Source organism: Hippopotamus amphibius, chromosome 6 (genome assembly GCF_030028045.1).
Source record: "Hippopotamus amphibius kiboko isolate mHipAmp2 chromosome 6, mHipAmp2.hap2, whole genome shotgun sequence".
NCBI lineage: Eukaryota > Metazoa > Chordata > Mammalia > Artiodactyla > Hippopotamidae > Hippopotamus > Hippopotamus amphibius.
The window spans coordinates 67,313,152-67,334,486 of NC_080191.1; the positions used below are offsets into that span (position 1 = coordinate 67,313,152).

A 21,335-nucleotide genomic window follows, 5' to 3' on the forward strand; every position below is an offset into this window, starting at 1 on the left:
GCTTCTTATCACACTGTATCAATACTGTGTGTTGACCATCCGCGAACTCTCCAGTGACAAATACTATGTCTATCATTTCTATATCCTAAGTATTTATAACAGTGTCTGCCTCCTAAAACACTGAAGTTCATTAAAGGAGTGCACTCACAGTCTTTATTATACATTATTGAATTTATGGAAACAGCTTATGCTCTTTTGCCTTAATTTGAAGAGATACATTTTATGTTTCTGAAAAAAGAGGGGAAATCTTTTTATAAGGTCCTCAACATACTTTTATGAGAGAATGACTTACCCCTGAGAGATTTCATTAACTGTGCTTTACTTTGGTAAATATTATTTGACGCAATGATTCTGAAATCAAGTAAAAAAATTTAGAAAACTAAGAAAAAGAGAGAATTAGGGAATCGTCTGACTTGGTAATTATGCTATCTTCCTCCTTGGGTTCTTCTCATTATTCTACTGGAAAACGTTCATTATTAAAATATTCTAGTACAAAATACGGGAAAATTTTCCTAACATAGAATTTCACTTATCAATCACAAAGATTTCAGTTTCAATCTTGAATAGTGTTCATAAATAAGATTTTAGTTAGGTAAGAAAATAAAATGGATACAATGTACTTAAATCTATCTATAAAATCAAAAGCAGCAAGTGAAACTTAATGACTGCTTCCTGTATATCTTGTTCTATACTAATTACATGAATTATTTCATGCAATCCCACAAGAATCCTGTGGGATTGGTACTGCTATTATTTATTGCCCTCCTTTCTTTAAGAACTGAGAATACTGCAGAAAGGGTGACGTAATCGTTCCAGGTTGCACTGCTAGGAAGTGGTGAAGCTCTGAATTGAGCTAAGAGCCCCCTAATGCCAAAGCTGATGCTCTTAACCACAGGACTATAATGCTTCTAGCTGTGCCTACCCAGAAAGAACTCAAAAGTCCCTTGGAAAAAGCTTTCAAATATATCTAACACCAGAACTTAATAATAAATGTGCACGGTCTTAAGATAACAAATACGTAAAAAGGAAATACTGAGCTGTCCATTACTGAATTGTTAGTCCAATAAATAACAACAGTTTGCCACTCTCTCACAGGAATCTTTCATTGTTCAGTCATAATCTACTATCCTAAAGTCTTATTCTATTAGTTTTCAAGATGGGTTTTCAAAGCATTAGCTATTAGCTAGTGTGTTCCCAGTGGAATAAAACAACATGAATAGATAACGCATGTACTCTAACTCCACTTGAGGTGATAATCATAAAAATACAAAGAAATTTTAAATAACAGTGATCTCATATCTTTGTATTTCTTATCACAAGGTGACATTTTGGAATTTGTAACTGCAAATCAACAGTAAAAAATTACAAATGAGGCTTTAAGTTTGGCACAATTAGCAAATTACATCATGTACATAAAACAGCAACATTTTTAGACTCTTGATAAGACCACATAAAATAGTACAGTGATAATTTTCTTCCCTTTTATTTTGTGTATCTTCAACTAAAGGAAAGTAATCACAAAACAGCTTCCTCATCATATATCATCCCTGTTTCCCAAATCAAATGTTCTTAAAAGTAAGAATTAAACATCTAGAACAAGGGCTGCAATATTTTTCTGTACAGGGCCAGATAACAATTATCTTAGGCTTTGCAGGCCACACAGTCTTTGTCATAACTACTCAACTCTGCTGTTGTGATACAAAAGCAACCACGGACAATATAAACAACGGAGCCTGTGTCTGAATACAATTTTATTTATAAAAACAGGTGGCAGGCTGGATTTGACCCACGCATAGTAGTTTACTAACCCCTGGTTCAGAGTGCTCTCCCAACTCTATGCTTACTATTCTGCTAAACTCATGAGACAGCAACAGCGTATTGTCTCACTGCATTTTTCCCTCAAAAAGTTGTAGATTATGTGTCTAATTCAAATCAACTCACAGGCAATGCTTCCTAAAGAACAACAAACAAATGCTTACCATCCCTCTCATTTTCAAAGAAAATTCCCACAAGGTACTTGACAGACATCAAAAATTAAGTAAGAAGTTATATATATTTTTTATAATCTCAGTGCAATGGCATAACTTAATACTTACCAAAATGAAGTATAAACACAATGTAATGTTTCTTCCTCATTCTTTCAGCGTATTATTATTTTTGAAAGAATTCTTTTAAACGTTAGAAATACCAAATTTACTTTATGTTTTGAGAGCTAAATTTAAATAATATACTGAACTCAAATAGGCTAAAAGTAGTTTTTCATTACCATTTGAGAGTAAATTTCTGTTGCAGGTGTATCAAGGACTTTAGCAAATATAGGGATAATTGTTTCCCACTCTAAAAATAATAACCTGTCAGAAACTTTTTAAATTTCAGTTTTATTCTGCTTCACAGAGAACAGGAGACATAAAAGAGAAGGTGAAAGGGAGAATACTAACGTAGGAAATGATCTGCAAACGCCTGAAGTGGATTCTAGAACCAGGGAAAAGATATGTATGGAAACCCTTTCCCACATCCTGCCATTTAGCTGTTTTGTAGATGACTGGGTGTACAGGGAAAGGAGAGAAAGTAGATATAAATAAATCTCAGTTTACAAGCATATTTACTTAAAAGAGCAATCTATAATTGCTGTGACCGTATAAAATTCGCAGCTGTTCTCTTCAAAGACAGAGATAGGAATTTCCATGCTAACGTCCATTTCCCATTTAAAATTAGGAACCCTGTGAATGAGTGCATACCTTCAGCCCAGCATTTAATATAAGTAGCATTTAATTTTAAGTACAACCATAATAGTGTAGTAAGTATTACCCTTAGTGGATATAATAGTTAAGGCACCTAAAAATAAATTGAAATATTTCCAAAAGCAATTTTCTCACTTAAAGCTGAAAAGCTCCACTTTTCTCCATTCAACAAGTTAAAAGAAACAGTAACAAACCCAAAGAGACTCTCTGAACACATGAGAAATATGGAAGAATGGGGTGCTAACGATAAAAGGTAATAAACAGAAATATGTTACATATGCTCAAAATTTTTTTATCACTATTTTAAGAGAAATCTCTCAGACTCCTCTAATTTGCTTAACACACTTTGGGTGAAATGCCCTTGGTTTCGAATGAAAATTATTGTACGACATTTTAAAAAATGTCAGACTGCATTATTTGACATAATGCTGGGAATTACACGTATCCATGAGGACCATAATATAACTGTAACTGTGCTACAACATGTCTTTCAAGAACATTCCGAACTTGAAGTCTAACTTCAATTAAAACCTTCTGTTATAGTAAGCTAATTTACCTGAATTTCTAATTTTTCATTAAAAGAAAAAACAAAGGTTTTATTTCAAAGTTCAACTACAAGCAATGCTTCTGCAATTCCATATATGAATTAGATAATACTTTAAAAACTACTTACAGTAAATATCCGTCTGCCAGTTCGATCAAAAGTTACACAGTACACAGATGACAAGTGTCCAAGAATTCTTTTATGCATTTTCATGTGCTGATACACTGCAGTTGGAACCAGTCGCTCAAGCCTGTATTTTCCATTCAGCTTCCTTGAAAACAAAGTATCCGCTACCAAGAAAAGGAGGGGAAATAAGTATAATTCAGAAATTACTTTTCTTAATTATCCTCTTTTAAGAATTCACATATTTCAACTTCTCCTATGTTGGTAAAAATAAAAATGCTTTCTAACGTATATGGCTCCTATGAAAAGTCTTCAAAGTAGTCAATAGAAGCCCATTATTTCACCTGAAATAAGTTAGACACACTATTATCTTCACTTTACAAAGAAGCAAATTTAGTTGAATGACCTGTCTGAAGTCACAAAGTAAGGCATGAAGCTAGGATTAAAACTTAGACTTCTTTACTCTCTGGCTAGTGCTCTTTAAAAACCAGAATCACTTTATATGACATTATTTCATTAAAAGGCCCCTGTAAGATAGCTTTTCTTACAAAAGCAGTTAAAACTGGATCCAGTGATTTTTACTTTTCATCAACTAGCAATTCTTGAATGCTCTAAACATGACCCGCTGAATGACGTTTTTAAAAACTCTGCAACAAATGAAGACAGAGGAATAATTCACTGCATTATTTTAATTACATAATTAAATTTAAATAATTAAACTGGGGATCTTGCCAAAGACCTGTATAATGATTATTTTTCTAGAATCTATAGCTCTCCTTTTTCACCTTACCCATTTTAACCATCTTTTAAGATATGACTGAGATTCATCTCCTGCCCCAAAGCCTGATGTGCTGACTGAAGCCCAAAATGTCCTTTTCCATCTAAGTTACTACTGTACTTATTTTCTCTACCAATAATTATAGACAAAGACGGAACTCAATAAATACATGCTGACTGACCTACAGGCACATTATTCACCTGTAGATTATCTTTTAATACAAGGCTTTCTTTTTTCTCACTGTGACTGCCATCTACATTGGATAGTAAGCACTATAGTTTCTCACTTAAATTTAGTTCCTCCAAAACTTAAATATATGTATAAAGTACTATTTAACCTAGGTTTAGAGCCTATAATTATGCCCTAAAGTTTATGAAATACAAATATCTCAGGTGTATCATAAAGAAGCTCAGTGCTTATTATTTTATTCACATACAATAAATGTTTGGCTTACACTATATTTGCAAGCAAAAAAGAAAATCTTGGGGACTGGTGAGGAGATAGGTAGAAGAATACTTTGCAGGTTCTAAAGCAATAATAATTCAAAGAATAATTACATTATGTTTATATGTTCTTTTACTACATCAATCATTTTATATTCTGATAGAGTGTATCTCTTGCTGTTAGAGCACAAGTTCTATGATACAATCTATTTCAACATCTGGGATATCTAAGACAAAGTTGAAAGTTGTTAATTAGCACACTTAGGCTTATACTAGTTATACAATAACAGTGATTCAATAAGTTTCTAATAAACCCTGATACATTTTTCCTTATGCAAAGAAATGGCGTGATGAAAGACATCCTCCTGTGCTTTGGCTCCAAACTAATTTGGAGCAAAGATCACTCAAAACCACAGGCATCAACTGTCCTGCCAAATGAGAACTCAAATGATCTTACCCAAACACTAAGGATCAATGACATCTCACTTATTGTCTGGTTTATACAAAAATAAGACACATAACACAAATGTTACAGTGCTGTGTTACCAAGATTTAGTTTAATTCCCTCCATTCAAAATTTACAAAACTCTCAAAAAAGGCAAATTTTATAAAAATATTTAACACTGTTTAGGTATAAAAATATGATCGTTGGAGATAACTACAACATCAAAACTATTACTTTAATGATGATCAGACACTTTTCCATGTCAGAATTTTTTAGATGAATGTTAAAAAGATTATAAATCAGAGTTGATAAAGCAAAAAATACTTCCCTTAAGAGAAAATGTTATTACAATCTTAAATGTAGTTTTTACTGAATCTTTACCTAAACTGGAATTAAATCTTTTTCATTTTAAGAATCAACTGAGAAAAAGAATATCCCTTTCAAACTGTTACTTTACAGTCAACATATCAAGTAAAACTTCTCAGAAAAAACAGTAAGTGGAATACATTTATAGTTAAAAAACTATATTCCACACTATGCTATGTTATGCTTGGCTACCAATTAACTACTAAATATCAATACTATGACTGCATCCTAAGGGAAAAGGTACCCAGCAGAGTCCTTGCTCTCAACCAATTTACAAACTTGTACAACAGTATTAAAAGATATGACCATATAGAGAAAACAGCATGTAGAATTCTCAGGTAATAAGTTGGTGGTTAAATTTGATACAGGAATTTAGAGAAGAAAATATAAGTATGGTTCAATAGTTGAAGTTCAAGGGAGGAGGCTGGGTTTGAAGAAGGCCTGACCAGGTCAAATACATAGAGAATTTTTATAAAAGTAGAGAGGAGGATGTTGTAGGATCCCATTCAATGCACTCACTGTTTCTCTTACTATACCATTTGCATCATGTCTTATCTCCCCTACCAGATCTTAAGTACCTAAAGGACAGAAATTCTATCTTATTCATTATTTCCTAAAGCTGAGTGTAAAGCCTTTTAAATAAAAAAGTATATAAATGAATCCTAGTTAATAATAAGAAACACAAGATGGTTCAATTAAATTTATAGTTTTATGGCAGGAAGGCAAATGGCTATCATTCACTTTCTGAAGAAATTGTTCATAGACTAATTGGATTTTTGAGTAAAAAGGAAATGTCTCTTGGATTATAGGAACTCCTTAAATTTTATTAAACTACAACATCAATTTTTAAAACGAACATGGTTAAAGAGATATAAGAGGTCACAAAGGAATAAGTTCTTTATATGACATTATTATAGTTTTAACCTTAAATCAAGTAACATGTATGACTTTGGTTTAAAACTACATTTATTTTCATACGTACGATGGTGGGAAATACTCTTAAATTAAGCCTACGAAAGCAAATCTCTATCTTCTTCACTTGGCAAATTCTTTCTTACCTTCCAGGGCCACTTTAAATGTCGTCTCCTCTAGTAAGGAGTGAATTTTTATTTTAAACTTAAAAATTTTAATTTTAAAAGCAACCTAACCGTTTGCCCTATAGTACTAATCCTGTGTTCAAAACTGCAGTGTTTTTCATTTGATCCAGATTAAACATCAAATTCCTTATATATCATCCTAGCAAGACCCTGCATGATCTTGTCTCCCATTACCTCTCTGACCCCTTTTTATTTGGTCTGCTACAACCATTCTAATCTCCCCCATCCTTTCAACACACCAGATATGCCCCTGACTTGGGGTCTTTGCACTGGCTGTTCCCTCTGGCCAGAACATTCTCCCTACATACTGCTAATTTCTTGACCTCCTTCAAACCTTTCCTCAAATATCTGTCACCTTTTCAATGAAGCCTAACCTGATCAGCCTGTTGAAAATTGCAACCCTCCCCTACCAGCAGCCATAACTCCTGATCTCCCTCTATGTAGCTTACTATTTGTTCTTTTTCCATCACTTATCACCTTTTATTTGCTAATTATGTTCACTTTATTTCCTGCCTCTCCCCACTACAACATAATAAGCTCCACATGGGCAGGATTTTTTTGGCTGTTTTGTTTCCTGATTAGCCTAAAAACTGACAATGGTGGCTGGCACTTAGTTGATGACATATATCTGGTGTCCTTAATAAATTAATTACACATCAATAAAACAATTAGGTTTATGAATAAAACAAAAATGGATTTCTTTATTAGACAGATTATAGATTCAAAATATCTCTAAATAGTTTTTCATTTCAACTGCCCTGCTAAATTTACTTAATTTGGAGGGAAAGGGATAGGTAAAAGTATTTATTCAATTTTGTCTGAGTGAACAGACCAGTAAAGTGAAATGAAACTTCCAGAAATCACTGTTATCCATTTGAAGTATCAGTTTCTCTGAAGTATGAAGAGAGAAAAGCAGAAAAATAGTGAAAAGTGTCATTTGTAGCAAATCACTCAGAACAGTTTCTGAAACAAAGTCTATATGCACAAGTCTACAGAATTACTAAGATAAACAAAAGGCCCACAATTTCTTAAAGTTAGATATAACTACTGTATATAACTAGATACTTCTAGGCAGTAGGGTCTTAACTATTACTTCTGTGGATACATTCTAGGTAATAAAATGATAAATAAAATTCCCCCACAAGGCATTTCTTCCTAGTTCACAAGTTATTTTTCAAGAATTGATTTATTTCTTTAATCATAATACTAACTCATACTCAATGTAGGAAATAAGAACATAAAGTCTTTCCATAACTCTACCACCTAAAGTAATCACATAAAAGTTTGCAGAGATTTCCCTCATAAACATATTTTAATAGCTATGCCATATTCCTTAATGAAATAAAAGCTAGGCTTTAAGTTTGATGGACTTGTATTTAAACTTGAAACTGTGGAGATTTTAAGCAAGGTACTCTCTCTCAACTTCAATTTCTCAAGTTATACTTCCAGAAATATTTTCCACAATATACTTGGGTTTTCATATTATGCTGTTTTTGGACATCTCATGAATTCACAAATTAATATAGCCAATTCTATCAATATTTTTCTTTTCTTTTGTAACTTGTTCTAATAGTTTAATATGAAGGGTTCTTCTACCAGCCAACGGTACAATAAATATCCATTTACATTTACTTTTTTGTGGTTTAAATTTCTCACTTAACCATTTAATATATTTGGAGTTTTAGTATGTTACCTGGTTAGTCTCTAAAGATACTTTTTTTCCCCCCTAAATAACCAGCTAGTTCTTCCAATCTTTTCACTAACTAATCCTTCTCTAGTCTATTAAATTGTGATTAAATTATCTTTTATATATATGTCTGTGCTAGGCTGCTGATGTCATGTCTATTTCTATGCCAGTACCAAAATTTTAAACTTATAATCAATGATATTTTAGTATTTATCTGGCTATTCTTCTTCATGTGCCCTTTTAAAAATATCTTACTCTCGATTTATTATTATCTAATTTGAAAACTACTGAAAAGTTTTAAAAAACTATTCTGTTGGAAATGTAAGTTTAATTTCAGTTATAAACAACTGACATCTCTTTACCCAGGAACATGGTACTTTCATCCTACAGCTGGGCCGAAGTTTTCCATGCAAATGATTTTAGAAAAAGATAAACAAAAGCAGATTTACCTCGGTTTTCCTCACTATACAAATCTGTACCATTTGAACTAAGTTCATGGGAAATCTGTAAACACATCTGTATCATCTAAATCAAGTTTCATGGGGAAAAAAATGGGTAGCTGTCAGAAAAGAGCATCTGCAATAAGCTTAGTGACTACCTTTTTGAGGATATTAGAAAAATATGTGATAAAATCTCTGCAAATAAGAACTAAAGGAGAAATACCATCATTTTCCTCCAAAAGGTTTCCTCCTTCTGAAAGGTACTTCCCCCCCATTTTCTAAAGTATGCTTGTTACACAATATTATATGTTACAGGTGTACAATAGCGATTCACAATTTTTAAAGGCTATAATCCATTTATGGTTATCATAAAACACTGGCTATATTCCCTGTGTTGTACAATATATCCTATAGCTTACTTTATATACGTCTGTACCTCTTAATTCCCTACCCCTATATTGCCTCTCACCCTTTCCTCTCCCTACTGGTAACCACTAGTTTGTTCTCTATATCTGGGAGTCTGCTTTTTTGTTATATTCATTAGTTTGTTGAACTTTTTAGATTCCACATATAAGTGACATCATACAGTATCTGTCAGTCTCTGATTTATTTCACTTAGCATAAAACCCTTTAAGACCATACTGCTAAGTACTTTAAAAAATGGAGGAATTCCTTGGCAGTCCAGTCGTTAGGGTTCTGTGTTCTCACTGATGAGAGCCAGGGTTCAGTCCCTGGTCGGGGAACGAATGAATGAATGAATAAATAAATAAATACAGACAAGGACACATGGTACAAATGCAATAAATTATCTAAGATCAAAATTAGCCATTGTTAAAAAAGATGAATTGGGGAAAAAAATTAAAATTACTATGAATTAACAAAAATGCAGAAGTTAGGGGGTTTTGCTGTTGTTGTCTTAACTCTTATGAACAATGTAACATGCTATGCAGTATCTAGTCCAGTGTAGGAAAGCTATTCTCCCTTAACAACCAGAACTGGAGAGCCCAGGACTAGTGCCTACAACTTTTGCCAGGACATGACAGCAGAGCCCTGCTGGCAGCATCATGAATGCAAGGAGAGGCACGTGGCTGTAGATTCCAAAACCTGGAGAATTAATGTTTGTGGCAGAAGAGTAGTTAAATGAGGCGGCAAAAAGAAAAAAGAATATGTAATTCAGAAGGTGCAATCTAGACCCTTTTCTGATAACAGAAAAAAAGGATACTCAGATAAGAAAACCAGAGTATTTTACCAGAAGATTTTAATTAATTTTTATTAGATTCATTTTTGTACTATATTTTGACTAATTTTATTCTCTGATTCAGATTATACACTTGGAAAGCTGCTAGAGTTTCTGTAAATAAAATGCAAAAGTAGTTACAACTTACAATTAATAACCATATAAACAGTTCCTAAATTAAAATACAAAAGAGAGTGGATTCTGGATAATCAGTACCTAGATTTCATTTTAATCTCCACAATCTGTGTTCATAAAGGCTTTCCAGAATTTGGAAGCCTACAAAACTAAACTTGAGTAAACTACAAATATACCTCATTTTATTGCACTTTGCAGATACGGTGGTGTTTTGCTTGCTTTTACAAATTGAAGGTTTGCAGCAACCTTGCATTGAGCAAGTCTACTGGCACCATTTTTCCAACAGCATTATTTTCTAAGGCATCTACATCTTTTTTTACACGTAATGCTATTGCACAATTAACAGACTACAGTATATTGTAAACATAGCTTTTATATGCATTGGGAAACCAAAAAATTGGTGTGACTTGCTTTATTGCGATATTCACTTTATTGCAGAGGTTTAATATCTCTGAGGTATGCCTGCACAAAGATAATGATAAACATGTAAGCAAGACTGCGTGAAAACAAATTCCAAAATGATTTACCTCTTTAGACAATAATCAGTTTTCCCAATGAAGTAATGCTATATCCATGATCAGGCACTCAAAGGGCAATTTCTATAGAAAAAAACCTTCCAAATTCACTACAAGTCCAAAAAATTGTCTCTATATGATGCTGGTGATTTCCATTAAATAAAGTATTGTATGGTATAAGGCATTTGCTAACACATAAAATTACATAAAATTTTATTTTTTCAAAGAATCACAAAAATGTTTGAATGAAAATGAGATGATGTGACTATGCTGGTCACAAAAAAATAGCTATATAATTCTCTACAAGAGAACATATGCTAAAGCCAAGAATCAAATATCTTGAGAAAATGCATATAAAGGAAGATGAAAGTCACCAAGGATTGAAGCTACAGAGAGAGGTTTTTACTGGGACTTCAAGAATCTGATAGAAAAAAAGTCTCATCTGCTGTACTTGTGGGGAGAAAAAAAGACTACAGAAAACTACTATGATGTGTAGCAGATTTGGAAAATAATAGCTAATATTTACTGGCTGCTTTACTACGTGGCAGGCACTGTTCAAGGAACTTTACATACATCTTCATTTAATCTTCACGCATCTTTTAAGGTGGGTACTACTATTATCCCCTTACTGGGGATATTCATTACCAATAATGGAACTGAAGGACAAACTGTAACTTTCCCAGAGGTAAAACCCAGGTCTGAATTCAGGCTGTTTGACTCCAAACAGCGCACTCTTACCATGCAGGCTAGATAGACAAAATATTAGAAAAAAGGACTGAGAGGAAACATGCCAAAGTATTAATAACAGATAACCAGTGAGACTAGTTAATTTTTGAACTGTGCTGTTTTGCAAGTTTTCTCCACTAAAGATATATACATCCTGATTATTTTTTTATTAAATAAACTATAGCTCAATCTACCTCGAGAAGCTCAAGAGGGCAATATGAAAAATGTAACTGTCTAAGGAGATTAACTTAAATTCAAAGACTGATAAAAACAGGCCCAGGGATCAAGATACAAGGAATTTAAATTCATTTAATCATAAAAAAAGAAACCCTAAAGACTAAATATATTAATATTAAAAGTATTTGAATGTATACTACAGAGAATAACCATTGCCTATTCCACAATGGATTGAATGATATGCTACAAAGAATTCACACCTAGTTTCATTCAAAAGCCATAAAATACAAAGGGCCATCAATTTTATTTATTTTTGTTTCTAAAATCTTTCCCATTAAGTTTTTAAAGTAAAAGATGTGAAAGATAGTTTAGGTTCAATTTTATTTGAGAAGGAATCGTGTAAGGAGGAACTTTTAACATTTAATTATCTATAGAGTCACAAATGAAAAGCTTGCCACAACAATTCTTCTGGGGTTACTAATATAGATATCAGTAGGAAATCACAAACAAATATTCATAATTTGTGGGCCAGAGATAATCTGGGAAATAATTCAACACAGGTTGGTTCATTTCTACAGCACCATCTGGTCTCTTTATCATATTACACCAGTAACTAGTAATGAACCAGCATATGAACAAGACAAATAACATGCTGTAACAGTAACCATATGAATAAAAGTCCCAACTTGAAAGTACAAAGGGTTGCAACATTTAAAGGGTAATCCCATGATTAACTTTTTCGTTCACACACAAAGAAGGAGGGAGGGTGGGCAGTGGTGGCTGAGGCAAGAGAGAATAGAGCGTAAAGGAAATAATTACCTGGGCCACACAAAGCCCAAAAGAGCTTCTCTCCTTATTTTACAACTATATCTAAAATAATCAGTATGCGCAGTAGCTGCCCTCCAAATTTCTGCATATTCAATTGAATGTTTAGTTGAAACTTCCATTTGAAAGACACCCTGTTTTTTAAGGTTTAGCAGATATCACAAATATGAATAATGTCTGAAAAGATGAACTCAAATACTAACTGAAACAAAATGCAGAAAGTGAAAAAAATCATTTCAAGAGTTAAGCAAAAAATATCATGAACCAAATACAAAAACATGCACTAAAAAACCAAACCAAACCAAACCAAACAAAAAAAAAAAACCAGGCACTACAATTTCTAGGATTGTAATTTATTAGAACTGTACAATTGCTTGATTTGTATTATTCTTCTCCTCCTTTCTTTCCTGGAAACTAGTGTGATGACACAGAAAATACTACAAAGGTATAATATATTCAGTCTTAAATACTTTAAAATATTTTAATAGTTATTTCAATAAAAAATAATTTTTTTAAAAAGTTAGATTTGTTTTTTTTCCCCAAACATTTTAACCTTTCAGTTTTGAGTCAACAAGCATTTATAGAGCACCTATATGGGCCAAGTATGAGCTAATGGATTTAAGAGAGAAAAAGAAAAGAAAGAACTTACCGTCATGGAGATTGCAGTTAAGCAGGGAAGAAAGACATGAAACAAGGACTTACAACAATGAAAAGTGTCATCAAATAGAAGGCACAGGGGAATCTTGAAATATACAGCAGAGGGTCCTAAACATATAGGGCAGGAGGGTATCGGTGGCAGGGCAGACTTCTGTAAGAAACTGACATTTAAACTAAGACATGAAAAATGAATAGCCAGAGAACATTAGTGAGAGGGAAGAATATTCTATCTAGGTGAAGGGAAGAGCATGTGCAATGGTCTGAGGCTGGAAAGAGCATAACATTCAAGCAACATAAAGAAGTCAGGTGTGACAAGCACACGGAGCACAGAAGGGCAAGTGTCAAAGGGAGAGACTAAAAAGGCAAGGGCGGACTGCAGAGTGCTTTCTAAGCTATGCCAGGCATTTTGGGATACTTCCCAAGGACAGTAAGTTGAAGTTTTTTAGGGAGAAAGAAGTGGGAGTAATAAAGTTAAAAGATTTGCTTTGGGATAATGGCAGTTTTATCTCTTGACTACAATGAGAATAGATCAGAAGGTATATAACTAAATACAAAAGCTGATTTTACAAAAGAAATTAAATGGTTCAAAAAGCAAAATTTCATTTTAGAAAAATTTAATCAGTGCACCAACAAGATTACAAAGGCTTTCTCAAGGAACTGCATATTTTCTCTCAAATTTCAGTATTTATCTGGCAAGATATAAACTTGAGAGAACACATCATGTTTTGTTGTTTCTAGAGTTCATATACTGGGGCGTAATTCAAAAGGCTTCTATACCCAAATCAACAAATGGACACAGGTAGTACAAGACGAATGGATAAAGAATTTCACAGAAAATATAAATTAAAAAGGTGCTATATAAATGTGATATAAAGTTAAATGCCTAAGATCAGAAACAAAATAACCAGGGATATAACTTAGTTACTATCTCTCAAGTTTCAGTTTTCTCATTAATAAAGTGGAGTTACTATGAATAGCAAATAAAACAAAATGTTTTGTAAACTCAAAGGTATTATGTACTAACATCTATACTGACTGTCCTTAAACAGTCAAATCTTACTGAACAGTTTTTCTTTTACTTTTTTAAAGACTTATATGGGAGATCATTTTTCCCCTGCATCCCCCTTAAGGAGCTGAACACATTGCTGCTGTGTGTGTAAATACCTACTCACCCTAATCATGAACTTCCCAGTTTTCAAAATGTCTAGGAACCTTAACTTCAAAGGGTCCCTGAAGAAATTCAAAATAAAGTCAGAGACTTTATGAAGAAAATATGATAATTTGCTTCACTTACAGAGCTACGAAATTTAACATCAAACCCAATAATCAATCTGGAAAAATATATGATGCAAACTAAAAAAGGAAATGGTTAGTGCTTCCTACTTACTACTGAAATTACTTTCCAGACACATCACGAGGGAGGGGGGAGGAGAAGACCTCTCATCACATTTATAAGCTAAAAACAAATTTCATCTTATGATTTACAAAAGAAAATAAAATACAGCTACAAGAGCAACAATTTAAACTCACCCAAGGAAACTGTCATTCTTCAAAGGGCCTCCCCTTTTTTGGTCAATCATAATTTGAAAAGAAATTTAAGCAAAAGAAAAGTAATATAAATAAAAATGTCTATTTTATATATTTGGTACTTTGGCATAATAAACATTAGCTTTATTTCCCTTAAAAAACAAAAACGCAAATACATTTCAGCAGTCTCTCACAACTACCTATTCTTAGGAAGCAAAGAAAAGAAGGAAGAGGTGGACAGGGAAGGGAGTAGGGAGAGCCAAAAAAACAAAAACCTGTGACAAATGAAAACATGATTATCTTTCTGATATTTTCTTGCTCCACCCCAGTTCGTCAATTACAGCAATTACATACTGCCTCTTCTTTAAAAAATTTACTAAGGCTGAGGAGCTGGGTCTATAAAGAACAATAAAACATAACCTCTATCCTTCAGGCCCTAAAAATATAGTTGGGAAAACAAATGTAAATAAACAAATATCATCAAGGAGACAGACTGAAAAACAAAAACCAAGGACCCCCCCAAAATATATATACATATATATAGCTAAGTCAGAAATGGTTAAAGAACACCACAAATTGTAAAACTATATAACTAGAAAAGCAGACTATAAAACGGCAGAAGAAAATGAGCTCTGAAAGAAAAAATGATTACTGAGAAAATAACAGATCAAAATAAATATATTCAAATAAGTGATGAGTAGAACACTTAACCAAGGATTGAAGTATGGATTGTGTAGAAGGCAGGAAAAGGTACAACACTGAATAGAGAATATTAGGGAAAGAACTACTGAACAGGAAAGAGACCACAGATTATTAGAATCTTACAATTTACGGAATTATATGCCAAATGTTAAATCAGACATTATACGCTAAGGCTCAAAGATTTACAATAATATAAAACAATCTTTCTAATATTTATGAAAGAAATGTAGTCACATAAGTAAAAAAATTAACCCTACAACTCCAGACTCTAGCCCAGTGCCAGATATGCTAAGAAATTAGCAGTTGCAGAGTAAGTCAAATACAATATTGGAAACATGGCAAAATATAACAGTGAAAGTGAGAAGGGAAAAGAACCTTCTCTTTGAAAACATATTCAAGATTTATCAGCAAAATAATTCATTAAATGATAGTTACAGAAAGAAAGGGCAAAAAGTAATGTTTATTGTTACCTACTCTGTGCCTCACTTTGCTAATTCATTTAAGCCTACAGGTAACTGGATATGGTAGACATTATCCCCATTCTACACATGCAGCTGAGAGGTTGAAAAACTAAATAATTTGCCTAAGACCACATATCTTGAGCAGAGTCAAGATTTACACCTAATTTTAAGTGAATATTTGCTGCCTTTGTTCAAACTAGTTTCCTCAGAGAAAACTAGAAATGGGGACAAGATGTAAGCCTGCTTTTAATGTACAGTAGTCTCCCCCATATTCATAGTTTCTCTTTCCACAGTTTTAGTTACCTGCGGTCAATCATGGTCCGAAAATATTAAATGGCAAACTCCTGAAATAAACAATTCCTTAGTTATAAACTGCACACCATTCTGAGTAACATAAAATTTTGTGCCCTCCAGGCCCATGCTACCCAAGATGTAATTATCCCTGTGTCCAGCATATCCTGTCCAGTTAGTCACTCAGTATAGCCATTTGAGTGATCAGATCATGTGGGTTATCAGACTGACTGTCCCTGGTATTGTAGTGCTTATGTTCAAGTCCCCCTTATTTTACTTAATAATGGCTTAAAGTGCGAGAATAGTGATGCAGGCAATTCAGATATGCCAAAGAGAAGCTGTAAAGGGCTTCCTTTAAGTGAAAAGGTGAAAGTTCTCAACTGAGTATGGAAAGAAAAAAAATCCTGGGGATTCCCTGGTGGTTCAGTGGTTAGCACTCGGCACTCTCACTTCCGGGGCCTGGGCTAGATCCATGGTTGGGGACTCAGATCCCACACGCCAAAGGACACAGCCAACAAAAAGAAAAAAAAAGAAAAAAAGAATCCTATGCTGAGGTTGCTAAGATCGACAGTAACAATGAATATTCTATCTGCGAAATTGTGAAGAAAGAAAAAGAAATTTGTGCTAGTTTTGCTGTTGCACTTCAAGCAGCAAAAATTACAACCACACTGTGCGATAAGTGCTTAGTTGAGGTTTAAAAAAAAAAGAAAAAAAAGGCATTAAATTTGCACAATAAGATATTTTGAGAGAAAAAGAGAAAGAACACATTCACAAAACTTTCCTTACAGTATAGTTGACCACTGAACAACATGGATTCACCCATATTAGAATTTTTTAAATAAATACTTACTACAGTACTACATAATTGCAGGGGATGGAAGAGCCAGCGCCCCTAACTCCTGTTCTGTTCAAGAGTCAACTGTATATTTTTGTAACTGTTCTATTTTATTATTGTTGTTGTTAATCTCTTACTGTGCCTAATTTATAAATTAAACTTTATCAGATATGTATATATAGGAAAAAACACAGTATATACAGGGTTCAGTACTATCTGCGGTTTTAGGTGTCCACTGGAGGTGCTTAGAACATATCCACCATAGATAAAGGGGAACCACTGCACAGGCTTTTTAGCATTAACTGGATGTTTATGTAGTACAGCTGTTTTTCAAGGCAAAGCTGTTTCCTTACACACATCATTTTTAAGAATCAGGTTCCCCAATACTCCTTACTTCCACTCACCAAGATTGCAACCTTGCTACATAAGCAACCAGTAAAACAGCAAAGATATGGAAGTACCTAGGCCAAACAACAAAAAAGATGAAAACTGGAAAATCTAGAGAGAAAAAGTTTACTTTGCTAACATGGTAAATCTAAGAAAAATGCAAACAAGGCAATTAGCAAATGATTCCTTTAATTTAATACAATCTTTTTCACAAGATAAACATGCATTAAATGAATCTCCAAATTTAACTTTAAAAACAGCCTTAATGTATCTAAGTATCTCCTTTCCTATTTTCTTCCCCAACCCATGTCACTTACTATTGAAGCAGGATTGTTTATCATAGGCAAATCAATAAAGAATAAACTATATCTGAAAACAGGCATAATATGCGTAAGGAGGTGAGAAAGGACAATACCAGAGATCTGTTAGTACCTCTGAAAATAAATGTTGCCATGCCAAGTACACATCTTGATTCTTTCACAGAAAATTGTTAGAAACTAGTGATAACAACGGACTAGTGGTATCTTTTGGGTTTTTTGCCTTCGAAAACATTATTAAAGTGGGTTAGGTTGTAAAGGGCTGGGAAGGAGCCAACCACTTTGGTTCTCCTACCCTGAGACTGAATTCCAGTTCAATTTTCACAATTTACATCAAATAATAGGAGGTGCAAAGTAGGCATGACTTATAAGCAGATAAAATAAAATAGGATAAGAAAGCACTGAGACAAACTCGAGTCAGTTTTGAAATTTACAGGTATGGGTTTTAATATTCCAAGTATAATGAATCGATAACCCAGTTCACTAATAAACCTTAATTTCCTAAATATCAGTTTCTGGGGCTTTTGCTTACCTCAAAGCTATCCTTGGATGAAGTCTCTCTCTTCTTCCAACCATCTATTCTGTTTTATACCCCTACCCACTTCTGAACTTTTCTTGTCCCCCTGCGGTTCATCAATTACATCAATTACCTCCTGCCTCTTTATTTAATATTTACTAATGCTGAGGAGTTGGGTCTACACAGAGCACTAAAACATAATTCCCAACCTCCAGAACTTAACAGTACAGTAGGGGGAGAAAAGGTAAATAGCCATGACTATGTGATAAAAGCTACAGCAGAGATAAGTATAAGCACTTAATTCTGCCTGGTTACGTTTAGGTTTTAAAGGATTAATAGATAAATGTTCACTGAATGAGGGACACTGAAGAGAGAAAGGGATGAAGACTTTGGCTGATCTTAAGAACTGCCAAAAAAGCTATAGCACAAGGTACAGGTGAGGAGAAGGTGAGAAAAGGTCAGTTTTGTGAGCCACATTACAGGACTGAGACTATTCAAAGTCACTGGGGAAAAGGAGGCATGACATGATCACATTTGCATTTTTGAAAGTTCAGAGCAGTAGTTCTCAACTGGAGGCAATTTTACCCCAGGTGCATTTGGGAATGTGTGGAGACATTGTTGGTTGTCACGACTGCAGGAAGGGGACTGCTACCAGCATTTAACGGGTACAGGCAGGGATGTATCCTAAAATACACAGGACAGCCGATTACAAAAAAGAATTATGTGGCCCAAAATGTAAACAGTGCTGAAGTTAAAAAACCCTGGTTTAGAGCTAAATCCTAGGGTAGAGGAATAAGACTGGAGGCAGGAGACCAGGCATCCTGTAAATTCTAGGAGAGCACAGGCCATGTTCTTCTTTATCCTGCAATTCCTGATCTAACCCAGTGTCAGATATAACGTAGGGACTCAATATTTACTTGGTAAGTGAATGAATGATGTAGCGCTCCAGGCAAAAAGTACCAAGGCCCACGTGTGGCTATGGCAATGGTAATGGAAAACAGATTCAAAAGACTGGAACAGAATACGTAAGCCTTACTGAAAAAAAATCTAAGAAAGGAAAATCCAGGGCAAATAAGGTTGATAACGTACCAATGTTAGTGGAGTAGTTTTAAGAAATACTACTAATAAGGTCTAAAACATTAGGGAAAACTGCATAAGGGGTATACAGGAGCTGTTTGTGCAAGTTTTCAGTAATTCATTTCTTATTTCAAAATTAAAAGTTTGTTTAAAAAAAAAAAACTCCTCGAGGATGGAAGATGCCTTAGAGGACTGGGACGGGGAGGGTGGGGGGGACTCAAGGGAGGGTGGGGGGGGGGGAGTTGAGGGAGGGAAGGAATATGGGGATATGTGTATAAAAACAGATGATTGAACTTGGTGTACCCCCAAAAAATAATAAATTAAAAAAAAAAAAAAAAAAACCTCTATTTCCCAAATGTATCAGAACTTAAATACCTGAATCTACATTAAACATTTCAATCCATATTTTAAGAAAAACTATAATGCTAAGCTTTTTTTCTTATTTACAGTTGATTCTTGGTAATACTACACTGACTAAGGAAAGAGCAAGGAAAATTTTTTGAGGCAGAGGAATCAACAAAACAAGATACAAACGTTCATATTAAAAAAAAAAACTTCTGACTCATACTATGATAAACTGAAATGATATACTGTGTCACTATACAGGCAAACTATTCTGTCAAAAAGCCTACTGAATTTTTCTTTATATTACCATCTTAATAACACTTTTATAGCAATGACAAGACATTCAAGATTGTCACCAAGGTGAACTGACGAGACGTGACACTCAACTATGACTATTAATAAGCAGAGTCATTTTGATTAGTCCAGCTTCTCTTAGAGATGTGAACTATATGCAAATACAAAAAAATAAAGCAGGTAAAATCGGCATTCTAGTACAGGTGTTTTTTCAAATAAAAAGAACTAGCATTTTCCTGAAAATCTGAATGGAAGAAAATTTATCGTAAACCTTAAAAATGAAATAAAGCTCTTTCAGAAAGGTACAACAGTTATCTGCTTGGTGATTAATTCTATTACCTGAATATACCAGATGCATTTCTCTGATGTGACACAAAACTCAAGATCTTTTTGCCATTATTTACATCCCCTATATCCATGTCAGCAATATTTACTGATCTGGGCATTAACGACCTGGCCTGAAATATTTTATCTGACTTTATAAATATTTGGCATCCTTTTCCAAAAAGTGACTAATACCAACTTTCTTGAATACCTAACTGTTGCTATCAGCTTACTGAGAATAAGGCATAGCATAATGGAAGTCACTGTGGCTTTACGATTCACTAAATGTGTAACCTTGCTCAAGTCACCAAACCTTTTCATGCCTCACTTTCCTTCTCTATAAAGTAAGAATATTTCCTACCTACAGACCATTTAAGGTTTTATAAAAGAAAATAAATGGAAAATGGTTAGAATAGTGACTGGAACAGTAATTACTCACATAGCAAATGTTAAGAGGAAAGTTATTTACTCTCAATCATTTTCGCACTTTCGTTGCCTGACAGTGTTGAAAGAACGACATAACGTATTCCCCTTATTACATGGATCTGCATTTTTTCAAAAAGAGGATAAGCTTTTCCCTAGAGGGGAAGCTCCTATTAAATTTACCTTCCCCTTCTTTCAGGAAAACTGTTCTACCTCCTAGTATAATTTTTCTAAGTGAAAATATACTTTAGTGTCTCAGATCCTTTGTTGTTTCAACAGTTGTTCATTATAGTAAGACTATACAGAAATCATTACTTAACCAGGACAAGCATATGTTTAAAAAAAAAAAAATCCATGATTACCCACCATACAAACATATGATACCTTTGGAAAACAGGTCAGAGAAAACTATCCAGAATGCATCAGAAACAAAAAGATGTAAATCATAAAAGAGAGGGTAAGAGAGAAGATAAAGTGAGAAAGTCTAGCATCTGTTTAACTGGAGTCCCAGAGGAGAGGAGAGAGAATGGAGCAGACATGATATTTTAAAAGATAACAGCTGACAATCTTCCAATGCCAATAAAAGATATTACAGATTCAAGAACCTAATAAATCTCAAGCTTGATAAACAGAAAAAAATTGACACTAAAACATATCACACTCAAACCAATGAGAGAAAGAAAATCTTAAAAGCAATCAGAGAAAAAGAGATCATCTTCCACACCAACAGTTAGATTTAAACCCAAATATATCAATAAATGTATATGAAAGACAAAATGCCCCAGATAAAACACAAAACTTGTCATACTGCATTTTCAATAAACTACTTTTAAGAGATATGGAAAATAAAAGGATACAAAAGGGTTGAAAGTAAAACAGAAAAAGATATTCTATATAAA

The 21,335-nt window shown here is 33.7% G+C and overlaps 1 protein-coding gene across 4 annotated transcripts in view; it reads right to left on the reverse strand.

Annotated features, from left to right (window-relative positions):
* Positions 1 to 21,335, reverse strand: part of PHIP (pleckstrin homology domain interacting protein) — a 129,863-nt gene that overhangs the window by 91,461 nt on the left and 17,067 nt on the right. For all 4 annotated transcript variants that reach the window (XR_009054225.1, XM_057738027.1, XM_057738028.1 and 1 more), the window contains exon 7: positions 3,415 to 3,575. Coding sequence is in view for 3 of the 4 variants with exons in the window: in XM_057738027.1 (XP_057594010.1) it covers positions 3,415 to 3,575 (161 nt within the window). In the remaining variant the exon portion in view is untranslated. The remainder of the gene's footprint in view (positions 1 to 3,414; positions 3,576 to 21,335) is intronic.